Consider the following 19,708-nt stretch of genomic DNA (forward strand, 5'->3'; position numbering starts at 1 on the left):
AAAATCATGTTGAGATCATAGATCTCTTTTCCAAAGGAGACCTAGCCAAAAGGGCAGCAGCAAGGTTACATTAAAAACAGTAAACAACACATCAAACATCAAATTTCCAACATTAAAACTTGCTCATAAAACATATGTGCATGCAGACAAGGTAGACTGCAATCCTTTCACAGAAGCTTTAAACTCATTCAATGTAACAAGGGTTCGAAGTTGAAGATTCGATTGTAGGTTATTCCAAGCCTTCGGTGCTAAAAACCTAGTAAATGCTTTCTTGCCCAGTTCAGTTCTTACTTTGGGGACGACAACTTGCAGAACATTCAATGAACGAAGATTGTGACTTCCTTGTTTCTTTGTTAAAAGACAAGATAGATAAGATGGAGTGATACCCAGAATGGTTTTGTATGTAGATGTATTATAGCGGCGCCATGATCACACAGAGCTAACTAGTTTGTGCTGCTATTTTGACATCATTGGCTGTTTATGAAACGTATGCTTGAAATTAGCAATATATGTAAAACTGACATTGACTCCATTGGAAGCAGACTTTTGCTCGCATTTATTTGCTAGTTACAGTTCATAAAAAAGAATAATGTTTGTGCTTTTCTTACATAAAGATTTGAGGACGGAAATATTCTCTTCTGGAATAAGCCTGTAACATAAAACAATGTGGAAAAAGTGAAGTGCTGTGCTTACGGATGCACTTTACATATAATCTTCCATCATCATAGTCACATTAATTCTTCAATTCAGTAGAGAATTTTAATATATTTATTGTATTTTGGTTGTGTAAATACATTTTTTTTAAGAAAATACACTGACTTCTTCTGTGGAAAAGGATTGTATGGTACTAACAAGCCCTTGCTAGCTCACGTACGGCACCCTGATTCATTCTGTCGAAGTCTGCATTTTAGTATAACTATTCTGTAGTTAGAGTCCTTTTAACAAGAACAATGATGTCACACATACATTTAATACTGGAGAATCTACAGTGTAAAAAGTAATGGTGTAAAAATATTTCTGGAAATGTTGCTGTATAACGGCGATGCAGTCCTGACCTGCTTGCACACTAAAGCAGACAGGAAATGCTTGCTTATGTATTAAATAAGAAAACAAATAGGCACTCACTACCTTGTCTGGTTTCTATGATGTATTCATTCAGTACACTCAGGACATGGCGTACTGCACAACATGGTGTAAGTTCACAAACGCACCAAGCAGAGATAAATGTCCATATAGCAATGATTCTTAAAACTGTGATACGTGGGCTCCATCTAAACCAGGTGTGTCAAACTCATTTTAGATTGGGGGCCACGTGGAGAACAATCTACTCCCAAGTGGGTTGGACTGGTCCAAATAGAACAAGCACATTCTGAAATTGTACAAATCATAATGTTGTTGTATTTTTTACACTTACACGTCGCGGTTAATATTATTCTATCTTTATTTGTCGTTATTTATACTTTCTGAATAAATTATGTAATAATGTTCATCAGTCAACTCATTAGCATTAATTTTCAATCCATCAAGATAAAAAAAAATAGAAATATCAAAAATCAAATAACTTGATGGTATTTATGTAGTTTGATCATTTTCCTCGACTGGTGCACTAACAACATGTGGTTTATTTTTTATTTTTTATATGTATGTAGCATTATCTACAAAGATACAACTAACTGCTATTGCGACATCTAGTGGACACATTTAAAACAGCAGTTTCATTCAAACATTTTCTGCTAATTTTTACACTTTTATACTTTTTATATTTTCATACATTTTCCACATCCTATCCCTGATGGCAAATAATGTAAATATTTCAATGTATATACTCTGATGATTCCCTTGTGTGATGACTGTATTATGCTGATAGTATATATTTGTACCATGAATTGATTAACGTGGACCCCGACTTGAACAAGTTGAAAAACTTATTCGGGTGTTACCATTTAGTGGTCAATTGTACGGAATATGTACTGTACTGTGCAATCTACTAATAAACATTTCAATCAATCAATCAATCAAAAAAAAGTAAACTCATCCCGTGGGCTGGATAAAACCCTGTTAGTGGTCCTGATCCGGCACGAGGGCCGTATGTTTAACACCCCTGACATAAATATTTACTTGATGAAAGTACAATGTTTTATTTTCCTGTATTCCAACATAGTTTTACTGTTCAAACTGTGTGTACTATCAACAGTTGCCAATAATATGAAATAAAACCTCTTTTTTGTTTTCAATGACTACTATGCTACTGTATTTTAATGTCAGTCATAATGGTGGTACTCGGAAAGTCAAGTGTTTACTAAAGTGGTACTCGGTGATACTAGTTTGGGAACCACCGGTCTATAGAACCAGCCTCATATCAGCTTCCTGCACTTTATATGATCAGGAAATGTGCACATTTAAAGATGTTTTTTTTAGTTTTTAGCGTTTCTATATCGAATGTACTGACATATTTAAGTTACAACTATACACTACTTTTTTATTAGAAATGTCAACAGCGGAGGATGCATGTGCATATATGAGCCAGTCTACCCCACAACAAATGTATGGAGAAACTTATTTGTAACAACAAGTGTTGTCCTGATACCAATATTTTTGTACAGGTACTAAGATTATTTTGATACTTTTCGATACTTTTCTAAATAAAGGGGAATTTGTATTGGCTTCTTTTTAACAAAAAAAGTTACGGTACATTAAACATATGTTTCTTATTGCAAGTTTGTCCTTAAATAAAATAGTCAACATACTAGACAAATTGTCTTTTAGTAGTAAGTAAGCAAACAAAGGCTCTTAATTAGTCTGCTGACGTATGCAGTAACAAATTGTCATTTTCCTTTCCATTATTTTGTCAAAATTATTAAGGACAACCGGTAGAAAATTAATTATTAATCTACTACTTCATTTACTGTTAATATCTGCTTACTTTCTATTTTAACATGTTCTATTTACACTTCTGTTAAAATGTAATAATCACTTATTATTCTGTTGTTTGATACTTTTACATTTGTTTTGGAGATACCACAAATTTGGGTTTCAATCCGATACCAAGTCGTTACAGTATCATACATTTGTCATATTCAAAGTCCTCATGTGTCCAGGGACATATTTCCTGAGTTTATAAACATAATATACATTTTAAAACAACAAAATAAGATGTTGTGATGACGGTACATTACAGAGGCGGTATATGATTCATTAGTATTGCGGTACGACCGGTATACCATACAGCTCTAGCTACAACTGAATAAAGACTAGCACAAAGCTTTTGAGGTAAACCCCTACCATTCATTGAGATATCTGCCGACGTAACGGGGCAAAACATGTCACTATAGTCTTAAATTCAGAACGGCTGGAAGTCTGAAAGAAGTCAAGATTGTTTTATAAATATCTTTGTGATGCCTCCCTGGTTTGAAATACACATTTTTTGTGACGCAATGGGATCTATAACACAAAAACAGATACAAGCAAGTACGAAAACTTTGTTTTCCATGATAGGGCCCCTTTAAACCAGCGCAGAAAACATGTATTTTTTTTTTTTCTGTGATTAAACCCTAAATTAGCAAAGGTGTTAGAGACCATGAATTGATTAACATGGACCCCGACTTAAACAAGTTGAAAAACTTATTCGGGTGTTACCATTCAGTGGTCAATTGTACGGTGCCAAGACGAGGACTATTGTGTGGTTTGTTTTCCCGTGGTGCAAATCGACTGGACCGGACAGGGCGTGAAAGTAATGACATCTTTTATTATTAACTCAAAAAAGGGAACAAAAGAGAGGCGCTATCAGTAGAGTTTCGAAACTTGGCTCTGAAAACAAAAACTTGCACGATGGCAGAACTATGGACAACAAAAACGAAAACACTTACTGTGATGTGAAAAGCACGAATCTATGGCAAGAAGTGAGCAAGCAATCAGGTATCAAAGGTGTGTAGAGGGTGATGTCGCCAGGCTGACTGCCTGGCAACTACACGCTTAAATAGTGCTGTGATTATCGACAGGTGCGTGAGTCCAAACAAATGAGCCAGGTGAAACTAATGGTTGTCATGGAAACTGAAACAAACCAGGGTGCGCAAAAACAGGAACCAATGGAGTCCAAAACAAAACAGAACATAACTAAACAGAACATGATCACAAAGACATGACGTACGGAATATGTACTGTACTGTGCAATCTACTAATAAAAGTTTCTATCAATCAAAGACAATTCAGTTATTAGTGTGCTGAGGGCGCGTATTACTTACAGGCATAGTCTGTCCGCCGTGCAAGCTGTTGATAGCAGCCTGGGCTTCTGCGTGGCTGGAGAATTTGACGAAAGCACAGCCTGTAAACACACACAAAAGAGAGACAAACATCAGGCAGATGGCCTCGGATTTGTCAAAAAAATAAAAATAAAATCACCAGTTTATTGTCTTCACGTTATCTGAACTATAAATATATTCTGGTCACTTGTGTGTGTTGGGCTCGACACTAAAGGCATTAAGTGGCACGGAACATCCCGTCTTCCGCCCGCCAGCGCTAATTCCACCCGTTTCACATCGGAGCTTGAAGCCATTTGCAATGAAGCTTTGTTTGTGCCTATTAATCTGTTTAATATTTACACATTGTGATTTGTGTGCAGTCACTCATAAAGGAGATTATCGCCACAATAGCGTCATTTTATAATCCCGCCTATCCAACGGAATCATCATATTCGAGACGTCGGCTAGAAGGGGATTTTTATCGCCTCAAAGGACATCGAAATCATCTTAAATCTCTTGTGTTAAGTTTCAGGAAGGAAGAGTCAACATAAGAAGTTGGCCAGAACACACAAGTGAGCTTTGTTGGATTAATGATATTAAAATGTGATTCACGTGGATCATATTGATGCCCATGGCAAGTTTGAGAAGCTTAGATGCTCTGGTCACAGGATCAGGTATTTTACGTGAGTTGGACTACATTAATTTAACATACAGTACATACGCTGCACTAAAATATACCGGAAAGTCGTACAACTTGAATCAGTCAGGAGCTGAAAGGTCCTAATGGACTATATAAAGAGTATGCCGCTCAATCCTATTTTTATGCTTGGCCTCAGGTCGCTCATGTTTTAACTTGGAAGGCTATCTAATTAACAACCTCACATATATATTTTTTTATTATTATTTAAATGGAACCAGGTAAACATATCCAAAACTGAGATAAATTGTACTGGGAATACTACTTTATTCAATCTAATCACATTTTGTAGGCATGACATTTGATGAATATATATATTTTTTTGGTATCTTCTAATAATTATTTCTTACATTAACATTGAGCACGTTTGTGTTAGAGTTGTCCCGATACCAATATTTTTATATCGATACCAAAATGTATTTTGATATCTTTCAAAATAAAGAGGACTACAAAAATGTCATTATTGGCTTTAATTTAACAGAAAATCTTATGGTACATTAAACATATAAAGTTGAGGTTAAAGTACAAATGATTGTCTCACACACACACACACACACACGCACACACACACACACACGCACACACACGCACACGAGGTCTAGCGAAATTATACTCTGCATTTGACCCATCACCCTTGATCACCTCCTGGGGGGTTTAGGGGAGCAGTGAGCAGCAGTGGTGACCGCGCTCGGGAATCATTTTTGGTGATTCAACCCCCAATTCCAACTCTTGATGCTGAGTGTCAAACAGGGAGGTAATGGGTCCCATTTTTTTAGTCTTTGGTATAACAATTTTGGCATTAGATTACATAGTGAACATAGTGGGCAATTTACCTTTTAGTAGTAATTAAGCAACCAGGTTACCAAGGCCATTTTTTTAGCTGACGTCTGAAGTAACATATTGCATCATTTCTGATTGTATTGTTTTGTCAAAAATATGAGGGACACGCGAAAGTGGCTGAATTGTTAATCTGTTTATTTACTGTAAATATCTGCTTACTTACTGTTTTAACATGTTCTATCTACTATTGTCTTCTGTGACTTCTGTTGTTCGGATACTTTACATACGTTTTGGGTGATATTATAAGTTAGGGTATCGATCCAATACCAAGTAGTTACAAGCTCATACATTGGTTATAAGTAGTGTTTTGTTTTTTGTTTTTTTCCGTAATCCAACAGAACAGTACACAGCAATACCATAACAATACAATCCAATTCCAAAACCAAACCCGACCCAGCAACACACAGAACAGCAACAATAAACAGAGCAAGTGAGAGGGCGCACAAACACGACACAGAACAATCCAAAAGTAGTGAAACAAAATAGAATATTATCAACAACAGTATCAATACCAGTAAGAATTTCAACATAGCAGTGATTAAAAATCCCTCATTGACATTATCATTAGACATTTATAATAAATAAAATAAAAATGAACAATAGTGTCACAGTGGCTTACGCTCGCATCACATCTCATAAGCTATGTTGCCACAAAAAGGTAGCAGCACTTCTAATTTGTTCTTTCATTTAAAAAGTCACCTGCGAGAGAATGAAGAGTATTTAATAAATACAGTTTTGGTCAATTGACTTAGTTGTGATTTCCCTCTCTGCATGAAAGTTTAAAAGTAGCATATATTAATGCAGTATGAAAGAGAATGTTTTAATGTAGACACATAGAATCATCATACTGCTGTGATTATATGCATCAAGTGTTCATTCAAGGCCAAGGCAAAATATCGTAATATATATCGTACATCGCAATATGGCATAAAAAAATTGCGATATTAATAAAAGCCAATATCGCCCAGCCCCACCTCATTTATAATTTATTTACAGCCTAAATGTCGACAGACGCAGTATTACTTAATACATTTCATGTGCAGTTAGTTAGCACGGATTAATTCCACTTTGCATGATTTCCTCTGAGAAATAAACAGGGTCAAGGATTGTATTGTGTTTGGCTCCCGGAGGTTCCGCTACACCATCATTGTCAAAATCATGTAAACACACACTCACTTTGACTTATTTTGAGCTATGCTGCACCCCAAGAAGAAAGGGTGACCCGGTGCAAAAACATCTCCAATTAAATGGAAGTGCCACAACCTCATAAATTATAGTAGGAATTTTTTTTCTGAATTTGACGGCTCCGTATGAGCCGGGGCGAAAGAGGAGAGAAGAGGGATTGTATTGCTTTCAAGTGAAGTGGGGATCTCGCGCTGCCTTTTGAATTCCCCGGGTGGTAATATGTATGCATGAATTCCATCTTGCTGGATGGGTGACATTTATAACACAACTTAATTATAGAGCTAAAAGCCATCTCTCTATTATTCCTGACAACTCGGAGGGCTCTATTCAATTCCGGCAGCAAAGGAGTTTTGAAAAGCGAGAGGCCATGTTAAACTTCTTGGCCTTTCTATTGGGTGAAGAAGGGCGCTGAAAAGCGAGCAAGAGCGGCATGCATTTTACATCAACACGGCAAGTGTAGGGGCTGCATCGTGGAGCTGATAGTGCAGTTAATTTCGTGGCTGGCCTCTTTTAAATTACCGGTTTATCCAGAAGCCACTTGCTGGTAAGTGCAGTGAGTGACATGACACCTGTTGACCTTTTTGTCTCGAAGTTTGTATTTTAGATAGAATAAAATAGAATAGAAAGTACTTTATTGATCCCTGGGGGAAATTCAGCACCACAGTTCGCTCACAATAAACAATAATAATAGTAAATAATACAATATATATCATATATCCATCCATTTTCAACCGCGTATTCCTTTTGAGGTCGCGGGGGGGCGCTGGTGCCTATCTCAGCTACAATCGGGCGGAAGGCGTCGTACACCCTGGACAAGTCGCCACCTCATCGCAGGTATATATCATATATATAATATATGAATAATACAAATATATTCTACATTTAAGTGCGGTCAAGAAGGTCTTTATTGGTCTGCAAAACTGCAAAGGAAGCTCAAATTCCCTTAAAAAGTAGTCATAGGTGTACTTTTGTGTTTGAATGCAATATTTATAAAAATAATGTATTTTTATTTTAAAAAAAACCTAACTGTACATGCTGTGTTTTTGAGTAACATTATACTGTCCTAAGTCCATGGTTCTCGCCCGGAAAAGGGTGGAGTGCCATCTCCGGGTTGGGGAGGAGACCCTGCCCCAAGTGGAAGAGTTCAAGTATCTCGGAGTGGATCGTGAGATCGACAGGCGGATCGGTGCGGCGTCTTCAGTAATGCAGACGCTGTATCGATCCGTTGTGGTGAAGAAGGAGCTGAGCCGGAAGGCAAAGCTCTCAGTTTACCGGTCGATCTACGTTCCCATCCTCACCTATGGTCACAAGCTTTGGGTTATAACAGATAGGACAAGATCACGGGTACAAGCTGCCAAAATGAGTTTCCTTCGTCGGGGGGTGGGGCTCTCCCTTAGAAATAGGTTCAGAAGTTCTGTCATCCGGGGGAGCTCAAAGTAAAGCCGTTGCTCCTCCACATCAAGAGGAGCCAGATGAGGTGGTTCGGGCATCTGGTCAGGATGCCACCCGAATGCCTCCCTAGGGAGGTGTTACGGGCATGTCCGACTGGTAGGATGCCACGGGGAAGACCCAGGACACGTTGGGAAGACTATGTCTCCCGGCTGGCCTGGGAACGCCTCGGGATCCCCCGGGAAGAGCTGGACGAAGTGGCTGGGGAGAGGGAAGTCTGGGTTTCCCTGCTTAGGCTGCTCCCCCCGCGACCCGACCTTGGATAGGCGGAAGAAAATGGATGGATGGATTATACTGTTTTCAAATGCCATAAGAAGAAGATTTAGGGCTGCGGGGATTGTTTAAGAACCGGCAGCGAGGTTTTTTTTTAGGACTCACAGGAAGTGGGCGTGGCCTCCATGAATCCACTAATTTAGGGGGGCTAGCAGGGGATTGGTTTATGACTCCGGAAGTGGGCATGGTCTAAACAGGCATGCATCTGGACAGTCTCCTAAGAGAAACACTAACATCCATAATTTTTAAAGTTCTGGAGTTTGCATGTTCTCCCCGTGACTGTGTGGGTTCCCTCCGAGTACTCCGGCTTCCTCCCACCTCCAAAGACATGCACCTGGGGATAGGTTGATTGGCAACACAATATGGTCCCCGGTGTGTGAATGTGAGTGTGAATGTTGTCTGTCTATCTGTGTTGGCCCTGTGATGAGGTGGCGACTTGTCCAGGGTGTACCCCGCCTTCCGCCCAAATGCAGCTTAGATAGGCTCCAGCATCCCCCGCGACACCAAAAGGGACAAGCGGTAGAAAATGGATGGATGGATACAATTCTGGACTCCACACCAGATGGCTCTATTACGTGCCAAAATTACAAGCTGTAATACTCTTGTCAGCCTGCAGGGGTCATAAATGATTAAGTACTACAATCAGAAATGGTGGACAGCTTGCAATAAACTACAAAATTAAAATGGCAGCCATATATGATGTATAATTCCTGTTTCCGGTTTAGTTAAAGTTAAAGTACCAATGATTGTCACACACACACACTAGGTGTGGTGAAATGTGTCCTCTGCATTTGACCCACCCCCTTGTTCACCCCATGGGCGGCAAGGGGAGCAGTGAGCAGCAGCAGTGGCCGCGCCCGGGAATCATTTTTGGTGATTTAACCCCCAATTCCAACCCTTGATGCTGAGTGCCAGGCAGAGAGGTAGGTCATGCCCACTTTTGGGGTCCTAAATAAATCCTCCGCTAGACCCCCTTAACTAGTGGGTCCATGGAGGCCACGCCTTCTTCCTGGGGGTCATAAACCCCCCCTCACTTCCGGTCATAAAACATACCCCGCAGTCCCCGGTGGCCCCCTTTTTTTGGCGGGCCTAAATATTCTGTCATACAAGTGCAAAAATATCCTTTGATGAAGCGTGGAAAAATAAGGAATAAAATCAGAGTAAAAGTCACAGGTTTTTTTACTTTTTATGGTGGTTCTTTTTAACATCCCTAACAGTTGTACAACTGTTATTATAAGAAAATTGAAGAGTTTTGGAACAACATCAACTCAGCCACAAAATGGTAGGCCACGTAAAGTGACAGAGAGGGGACAGTGGATGCTGCAGTTGCTACACAGCTCCAAACTTCATGTGACCTTCCAATTAGCCCACGTACAGTACGCAGAGAGCTTCATGGAATGGGTTTCCTTGGGCAAGCAGCTGCATCTAAGCCTTAGTCCAAAGAAAGTGTCAGATGCATTGGTGTAAAGCAGGGGTCACCAACGCGGTGCCTGCGGGCACCAGGTAGCCCGCAAGGACCAGATGAGTAGCCCGCTGGCCTGCTCTAAAAATAGCTCAGATAGCAGCACTTACCAGTGAGCTGCCTCTATTTTTTAAATTCAATTTATTTACTAGCAAGGTGGTCTCGCTATGCTTGACATTTTTAATTCTAAGAGAGACAAAACTCAAACATAATTTGAAAATCCAAGAAAATATTTTAAAGACTTGGTATTCACTTGTTTATATAAATTCATTTATTGTTTTACTTTGCTTCTTATAACTTTCAGAAGGACAATTTTAGAGAAAAAATACAGCCTTAAAAATGATTTTAGGATTCCAAACACATATACCTTTTTACCTTTTAAATTCCTTCCTCTTATTTCAAAACAATTTAAGTCAATGTTCAAGTATTTTTTTTTTTTCATTGTAAAGAATAATAAATACATTTTAATTTAATTCTTCATTTTAGCGTCTGTTTGTTCGACGAAGAATATTTGTGAAATATTTCTTCAAACTTATTTTGATTAAAATTCAAATAAATTATTCTGGCAAATCTAGAAAATATGTGGAATCATATTTAAATCTCATTTCAAAGTCTTTTGAATTTATTTTAAAATATTTGTTCTGGAAAATCTAGAAGAAATAATGATTTGTCTTTGTTAGAAATATAGCTTGGTCCAAAGTGCAGATTGGATTTTAACCGTTTTAAAACATGCCATCAAAATTCTAAAATTAATCTTAATCAGGAAAATTTACTAATGATGTTCCATAATTTTTTATTTTTTTTTCAAAAATATTCGAATTAGCTAGTTTTTCTCTTCATTTTTTTTCAGTTGAATTTTGAATTTTAAAGAGTCGAAATTGAAGATAAACTGTTTCAAAATTTAATTTTCATTTTTTTTTCGTGTTTTTCCCTCTTTTAAATAGTTCAATTAAGTGGGTTTTTTTCATCAGTTATTCTCTATAAAAAACCTTTCGTAAAAGGAAAAAAAATGTACTACGAAATGACAGACAAAAATACAAATTTTTATATATATATATATTTAGATATATATTCATTTATTAAAGGTAAATTGAGCAAATTGGCTATTTCTGGCAATTTATTTAAGTGTGTATCAAACTGGTAGCCCTTCGCATTAATCAGTACCCAAGAAGTAGCCCTTGGTTTCAAAAAGGTTGGTGACCCCTGGTGTAAAGCATGTCTCCACTGGACTCTAGAGCAGTGGAGTCACGTTCTTTGGAGTGATGAATCATGCTTTTCCATCCGGCAATCTGATGGACGAGTCTGGGTTTGCAGGGTGCCATGAGAACGGTACATTTCGGACTGCATTGTGCCGAGTGTGAAATTTGGTGGAGGAGGAATTATGATGTGGGGTTGTTTTTTAGGCGTTGGGCTTGGCCCCTTAGTTCTATTGAAAGGAACTTTGAATGCTCCAGGATACCAACACATTTTGGACGATTCCATGCTCCCAACCTTGTGCGAACAGTTTGGAACGGGCCCCTTCCTCTTCAAACATGACATATAGAACCATAAAGGTCCATAAAGACATGGATGACAGAGTATGGTGTGAATGAACTTGACTGGCCTGCACAGAGTCCTGACCTGAACCTGATAGAACACCTTTGGGATGAATTAGAACGGAGACTGAGAGCCAGGCCTTCTCGGCCAAAATAGTTGAGGCTGTAATAATTTGCAAAAAGTGGACCGACATCATTTTGAACCCTATGGGTTAGGAATGGGACGGCACTTCAAGTTCATATGTGCGTTAAGATAGGTGGCCAAATACTTTTGGCAATATAGTGTGTTGAAACTAACTGCATACTAGGAACAAATGTGAACAAAGAGTTGAGTTTTCTCCAATAATAAATATTTGCTGACATTGCACTTTGGCCATAGTGTACCAAGCAACCAGGACACTACCACCTGTGCTCATGCAATCGAACGAGACTGTGGGTCCAAACTTTTGAATACTACTGTACTGTTCCGGAAATTTGCATGGCATTAGGGGCATTCCACTTGCCAGTAAAGGGAGCATATGGCAGATGGAGAGAGAGAGGGAGGCGCAAGGAGGGTGAAAAGGAGTGAACGTGTGAATGAGGGAGAAAAGTATAGCTCCTGTCTGACACAGCAACACCAGCCCCATTTCATTTTATATGCTGTCAATCAGCCCCAGGCGTCTGAGCAGACAGGAAGAAAGGGAAACGCGGGAGGGTGGGGAGGCTGAAATAGTGTGGAAGCAAGAAAAAGAATGTAGTGGGCGACACAAAGAAATAGAGCCGGGATTAACAACCAGAGTAAGCGATGTGGACACAGAAAGGCCGGTGGTTCGATACAGCGAGCCTTTTCTCATTGATTTAATCAGAGGACGCATGCATTATCTCCCATTCCCTTGCCGACACACACGCACACACATACAACCTCGTTAGGATGAAGAAGTCACCGCTCACAGAGAGACGGGATGCCCGTACATATCCGCGGACCCCCCTGTGCTCGAGTTTCACCGACTTCCACAACCATTCAGGCATGTGTGGTGAATTTGAATGTGACGTCCATTTTCTTGCAAGCATTTCAATTGAGTCGAGGATGACAAGGGTACCAAGTAGGGCTGGCATTTGAGTAACTTGGGAACATTTTAATGAGATAGTGAATCTCTATTCTGAATGTTCTGAACCCCTGTTTACATGACCGGGTCATATTAAGCAGAATAATGTATTATAGCTAAGGTTTGTGTGGATACGAACCTCAGCTGACCTCTTATTCTTCTCATATAGACTTTAAACTATTTGGTTGTACCTCGATATCCACTTTTCGTACAGCAGCCACACAACAAACTAGTCCTCCTTTCCCCGTGTATCATTCAGCAGAAACAAGTCCCCAAACAAAGAATCCCACTTTGACTGTAGTTGTTGGCTTACTCACACACTTACGGTGTGTTCCATTCGTACTGGAAAGTCGGAATTTCCACATCTCTAGTCGGAATTTCAACTGGAATGCCCCTCTTGGTTTGATTTCCGACTGGTAAAGTAGGAGCATTTTCACCACCCTCAACTTTGTTTCAAACTGGATTTAAACAATGATATACACTTCTATATAATCCGTTATTAGCACTTCTAAATTTGTTTTTGATGCACTAAATCAGCCATACACAATGTATTGTTAAAGATTGATATATTGTAAGGTCAGACTTGATCCGACCAATCAAAGTCTAAGACTAGACCTGACCAATCGAAGTCTAAGACTAGACCTGACCAATCGAAGTCCAAGTCTAGATCTGACCAATCAAAGTCCAAGTCTAGATCTGACCAATCGAAGTCTAAGAGTAGATCTGACCAATCAAAGTCTAAGACTAAATCCGACCAATCGAAGTTTAAGACTAGATCTGACCAATCGAAGTCTAAGACTAGATCTGACCAATCAAAGTCTAAGACTAGATCCGACCAATCGAAGTCCAAGACTAGATCTGACCAATCTAACTCTATGAGCATGAACTAATTAAACCTACTTGAATGAGACCAAACCAAACAGTCCAGTTGCGATCACTCGAATGCCCTGAGATTGTAACGTTACTGTAGTGTATTTTATATGTTTGATACGTTCTGCATTGCTAGCAATAGCATCTGTGTTTTCTCTCCATCCCCTGTGTTTGAAGGTTGCAGAAAAAATAGCTTTTTTTAATTTTATTTTTATTTTTTTAATGCCTAAAATAGTTAGACACACAATGTACTTTCTTGGCAAAAGAAACATTAAATATTGTTCTGGCTTCAAAGGATCCATATCATTGTTATTTGAGTGTGTAAATACATTTTTCTTCCATTTTAATTTGTAAATGCTTTCAAATGTTTTTTTTTTAATTACACGTAAATTAGTTGAACACTTTTACATCACCTCACGCAAGTTCGCTTCAAATGTTTTCAGAACAATGGATCTGGATTACCTGAACTATGCAGTGTAAATACAGCCCAGAAATCTAAGAACCCCAAGGAAGATACATCCTGTAGCTAAAGTTGAAGATACACACTGGAATTCAACGTAATTATTCTTAATTTTTGATCTATGTCATCAGCATAGCATATTTTTGCAGTGCCTCTGCTGTGTCCAGTTGTTTGAATTCATTCTATTTAATGTTATTAGATGGATTAACATTCTGTGATTTTTGTGAATATCTTTCTGTGTGGAGTTTGCATGTTCTCCCCGTGAATGCGTGGGTTCCCTCCGGGTACTCCGGCTTCCTCCCACTTCCAAAGACATGCACCTGGGGATAGGTTGATTGGCAACACTAAATTGGCCCTAGTGTGTGAATGTGAGTGTAAATGTTGTCTGTCTATCTGTGTTGGCCCTGCGATGAGGTGGCGACTTGTCCAGGGTGTACCCCGCCTTCCGCCCGATTGTAGCTGATATAGGCGCCAGCGCCCCCCGCGACCCCGAAAGGGAATAAGCGTTAGCAAATGGATGGATGGATGGATTTTTGTGAATATAATCTAAAAGTTATATTTTTAAAAATGTGTTTCTTTGGCCAACACTGGGTGTATAAATTGTACATCAGCAACCAAGCAGAGCATTTGTTACCTGTTTTGAAAAGCTTTATTATAATTCATATACCAAATAATAATTGAGAATCGATTCTGAATCGAAGCGTGAGGTGCCTAAAGATTACCACATCTATTTTTACAGCTTCGGCACTTACGCCTCTCCTTTTGTCCTGCTGACTATCAAGCACATAAGCCGAAGACCGTGTTTCCTGCTGTATTGTGAGTGACTGCAGCTAAACGCCACGCCAGGTTGCTTTATTTACAGTACGGCGTAATGTTCCCCTTGGGAGGGATGACGGCGCCGTGGCAAACAAACGTGTTTCTGATAACAGGTGGGGGATGGAGGCAAGCAAAAAAAGACGAGGTGTTTGCACGATGGCTTTGTCACGCTACCGCGCTGATGGGGTTCTTTATAGGAAGTGGAAATGGTGTAGCAAGGGATAAAGGAGGAGGTGTTGGTGGAGCACAGTGACAGTGAGCCAAGAAGCAAATGCAAGCCTGGAGGCGAGGACGACCGAGCGGAATGACAAGGGACTAGGGAGGCGGGAGCTAGCGGGTTTGGTGTGTTGGGCTCTGACCCTTACTGGCCCCGTCAGGACCCCGCAGGACGGTGCACTCCTCGATCTGGCCGAAGGTCTCGAAGAGCCGCCGGACGTCGTCCTCGCTCTGCTGCTTGCCCAGCATCCCCACAAACAGCTTCCTGTCTTCTGGATTGGAAGAGATGGAGAACAAGAGCTGATGGCACCATTCTTCAGAGCCAACTAGACCCCCCCCAACCCAGTCTTTAGGTCTTAGCACAAATCGGCTGTCTTGAGCCTACGCCAGTGAGCTATCAAAAAAGGTGAAACTGTTCAACTCGGGTGGACAGATACCGAAAAAGTGGAATATTAGTGTCAGCATATACAAAGCAGTGACTTTTATTTTGTTGATGGCACTAAACCTGCGCTAACTTGACGATGTAAAGAACCTTATCTAATATTTTATAGTCCCGTGAAAGCCACAACAGGGCTACTCTTTTTTTTTTTTATTTGTAACTCTGAGAAGATAAATTAGTTACCAGGGGGATAAACTTTATATTCCGGACTGGTGGAGGTGATTGATGGTTAAAATAAATATATTTTTTTTAATATCTGTTAGTTAGTATCCACTAAGGCAGTGGTTTTCAATCTTTTTTTAGTGATGTACCCCCTGTGAACATTTTTTTAATTCAAGTACCCCTTAATCAGAGCAAAGCTTTTTTGTTTAAAAAAAGAGATACAGAAGTAAAATACAGCACTATGCCATCAGTTTCTGATTTATTAAATTGTATAACAGTGCAAAATATTGCACTGTTATAACATTAATAAAAAAGACACATCAAGATGGGCTGTTTTGGATACGATCGTTGTGGAACCTCCATCTGATGAGACAACTTCGACAAACTTTTTGCTCCGTGTAAGAAGAAAGGTGCGACATTATCTATTGTTTATAGTCCTTGTTTAACGACAAATCATGAAGTTAACTTATGTGTCTTGCTTCCATTTTTGTAGATGGAGGTGCTTGCGCGTAAAGAGCGACCAAGCAAATCAAAAAATATATAAAAAACATAATCTAGCATCCTCCTTGGTGTTAAAGACAATATATACTTCATTACACATCACACAGGACTTAAATGCTTTATAATCAGAGGTGGGTAGAGTAGCCAGAAATTGTACTCAAGTAAGAGTACTGTTACTTTAGAGAAGTAGTACTCAAGTTAAAGTAAGGAGTAGTCACTCAAATATTTACTTGAGTAAAAGTAAAAAGTATGTTGTGAAAAAACTACTCAAGCACTGAGTAACCTGTTTGTTTAATGATTACGGCAACAAATAAAACATAAAAATAGCAACGAGCAAATTCAGAGCCAGGAGTATCTCTTAAGCAGCTGAAACAATAATATATATTAAAAATTAGTACATTAAAATAAATAAAAAATAAGGCACATTGAGCCACATAACTTAACAGCAACGAGGCTCAGTAGGCATTCAATGATTGATTGAATGATTAAAACTTGTATTAGTAGATTGCACAGTACAGTACATATTCCGTACAATTGACCACTAAATGGTAACACCCCAAAACCCCAATAAGTTTTTCAACACCCCAATAAGTTTTTCAACGTTATATATATATGTATATATATATATATATATATATATATATATATATATATATATATATATATATATACATACATACACACATTTACATATAGTACGTAATTTATATTTATCTATTTTGCCGTTTTTCTTGACATGGTAAAGGTGTTTTAATGAATATACATGCATGTTTAACATATAGATTCCCATCTTTCATGAAGACAAGAATATAAGTTGGTGTATTACCTGATTCTGATGACTTGCATTGATGGGAATTAACGTCCACGTTTTCAAATGGAGGAGAAAAAAAGTTCCTCTTTTCTGTCTAATACCACATGAAAGTCGTTGGTTTTTAGCATCTTATTTGTCCAGCTTCCATATTTGTTTTTATACACTTTACAAGAAATACATTGGCGGCAAACTCCGTAGTTTGCTCGCGTGTTTGCGCTGGCTTTCGGAGACTCTTATTTTGTTAGCGCAGGCGCGATGGAGCGGCACTTTTATTGTGAAGACAGGAACTGTGCGATCAGTCTTTAGGCTTTTGACGGGAAGTACGGTTGAAATAAAAAGTGTCTTTTTTCCTTTGCACTTTTGATTGATTGATTGAAATTTTTATTAGTAGATTGCACAGTACAGTAAGTATTTCATACAATTGACCACTGAATGGTAACACCCCAATAAGTTGTTCAACTTGCTTAAGTCAGTTTTACGTGTGACGGTCATGTGACCGCCTGGCTCTGTCTGATTGGTCCAACGTCACCCGTGACTGCATGTGATTGGTGAACTGCAGGCATGCGTAGATCCTACGTTGAAAAACCAAAACAAACATTAATAGATCGATAAAAAAAAAGTAGCGAGTAGCGAGCTGAATGTAGATAAATGGAACGGAGTAAAAGTAGCGTTTCTTCTCTATAAATATACTCAAGTAAAAGTAAAAGTATGTTGCATTAAAAACTACTCTTAGAAGTACAATTTATCCCAAAAGTTACTCAAGTAGATGTAACGGAGTAAATGTAGCGCGTTACTACCCACCTCTGTTTATAATTCCCTTAAACATGCAAAAAAGTTCCCTTGGCTGAGTAGTGCGTACTGATTTTAGAAATAATGTATACTTCACTGCACATGTAGGACATCACCACGTTATAATTCTATGAGTGTTGGGTTTCAGCAGCACAGGCGTGCATTCGCTCTTTAATTATGTTCCCAGGATTATCTGTGTATGGGCAGGCTGGTTTTAAAGATAATGTACATGTCATTGTACATCTAAAGTCAATCACAATAAACATACTAGGAGGTGTAATGCCACCTAGTCAGATATTGCAGCTTTTTTCAGGCTTCTGATTGGACAAAAAGTGCATGACAGCAGGTGTATGCGTTCGTGTAACCCCAAATATGTGTTTTTGAAACTCTCCATGTTCGTGTTGATATGGCCTAAGTTGTCGGTCTGGGGCACATCCCTCCATTCACTTTGCTCCATAATAGTTGTAGTTGTATGCGTTGGACATTTGTGTTTTACACAAAAAGGCTTCTTTTTTACAATATGCGTAACCGACAAAAGAAAACCATATGTGACCTGCAGTGGACATTGGTTCTAAAGAGGGATATACTTTATAATCTTGCTCACTTTTGATATATTTGGCATTCTCTTTAGACAGTAATCCAGGTGGTCTAGAGCAGTGGTCCCCAACCACCGGGCCGTGGCCCGATTGGTACCGGGCCGCAGAAGAATTTTTTTATATAAAAAAAAATAAATAGAAAATAAATAAATTTATTGAATCAACATAAAAAACACAATATACACTTACAAATAGTGCACCAACCACAAAAAACTCCCTTTTTCATGACAAAAACGTCCCTTTTTATGACAAAGAAGAAAAAAAAAAAAGAAAAAAAAGGACACTCAAATGGGGGTACTTGAAGGTGATATTTTTTTTAAATATTGTAAACATAGCAACAATTCAAAAATCCTTTATAAATATATTTATTGAATAATACTTCAACAAAATATGAATTTAGGTTGATAAACTGTGAAAAGAAATGCAATAATGTGATATTCAGTGTTGACAACTAAATTTTTTGTGGACATGTTCCATAAATATTGATGTTAAAGATTTATTTTTTTGTGAAGAAATCATTAGAATTTCTTCAATGTGTAGGAATCTTTATTTATAATTGAATCACTTGTTTATTTTTCAACAAGTTTTTAGTTGTTTTTATATCTTTCTTTCCAAATAGTTCAGGAAAGACCACTACAAATGAGCAACATTTTGCACTGTTAAACAATTTAATAAATCAGAAAGGTATTTTATTCAACTACCCCCAATCTTTTTTTTTTTTTCAACAAGTTTTTCGTTATTTTTATATCTTTTTTTCCCGAATAGTTCAAGAAAGACCACTATAAATGAGCAATATTTTGCAATAAATCAGAAACTGATGACATACTATCTGTATTTTACACCTTTTTAATCCTTTTTTTCAACCAAAAATGCTTTGCTCTGAGTAGGGGGTACCTGAATTTAAAAAAAATGTTCACAGGGGGTACATCACTGAAAAAAGGTTGAGACCCACTTGTCTAGAGCAGTGGTTCTCAAATGGGGGTACGCATACTCCTGGGGGTACTTGAAGGTATGCCAAGGGTTACGTGAGATTTTTTTTTTTTAATTCCAAAAATAGTAACAATTCAAAAATCCTTTATAAATATATTAATTGAATGATACTTCAACAAAATATGAATGTAAGTTCATAAACTGAAAAAAAAAATACAACAATGCAATATTCAGTCTTGACAGCTAGATTTTTTGTGGACATGTTCCATAAATATTGATGTTAAAGATTTCTTTTTTTGTAAAGAAATGTTTAGAATTAAGTTCATGAATCCAGATGGATCTCTATTACAATCC

The 19,708-nt window shown here is 38.3% G+C and overlaps 1 protein-coding gene across 7 annotated transcripts in view; it reads right to left on the reverse strand.

Annotated features, from left to right (window-relative positions):
* Positions 1–19,708, reverse strand: part of celf6 (CUGBP Elav-like family member 6) — a 481,286-nt gene that overhangs the window by 120,248 nt on the left and 341,330 nt on the right. For 6 of the 7 annotated variants that reach the window (XM_061877285.1, XM_061877284.1, XM_061877283.1 and 3 more), the window contains exons 4-5: positions 15,270–15,398; positions 4,242–4,321 (exon numbers count right to left, since the gene is read on the reverse strand). In XM_061877285.1, the coding sequence (XP_061733269.1) occupies positions 4,242–4,321; positions 15,270–15,398 (209 nt within the window). The remainder of the gene's footprint in view (positions 1–4,241; positions 4,322–15,269; positions 15,399–19,708) is intronic. The other variant, XM_061877287.1, reaches the window with a different exon arrangement.

This window comes from Nerophis ophidion, linkage group LG02 (genome assembly GCF_033978795.1).
Source record: "Nerophis ophidion isolate RoL-2023_Sa linkage group LG02, RoL_Noph_v1.0, whole genome shotgun sequence".
NCBI lineage: Eukaryota > Metazoa > Chordata > Actinopteri > Syngnathiformes > Syngnathidae > Nerophis > Nerophis ophidion.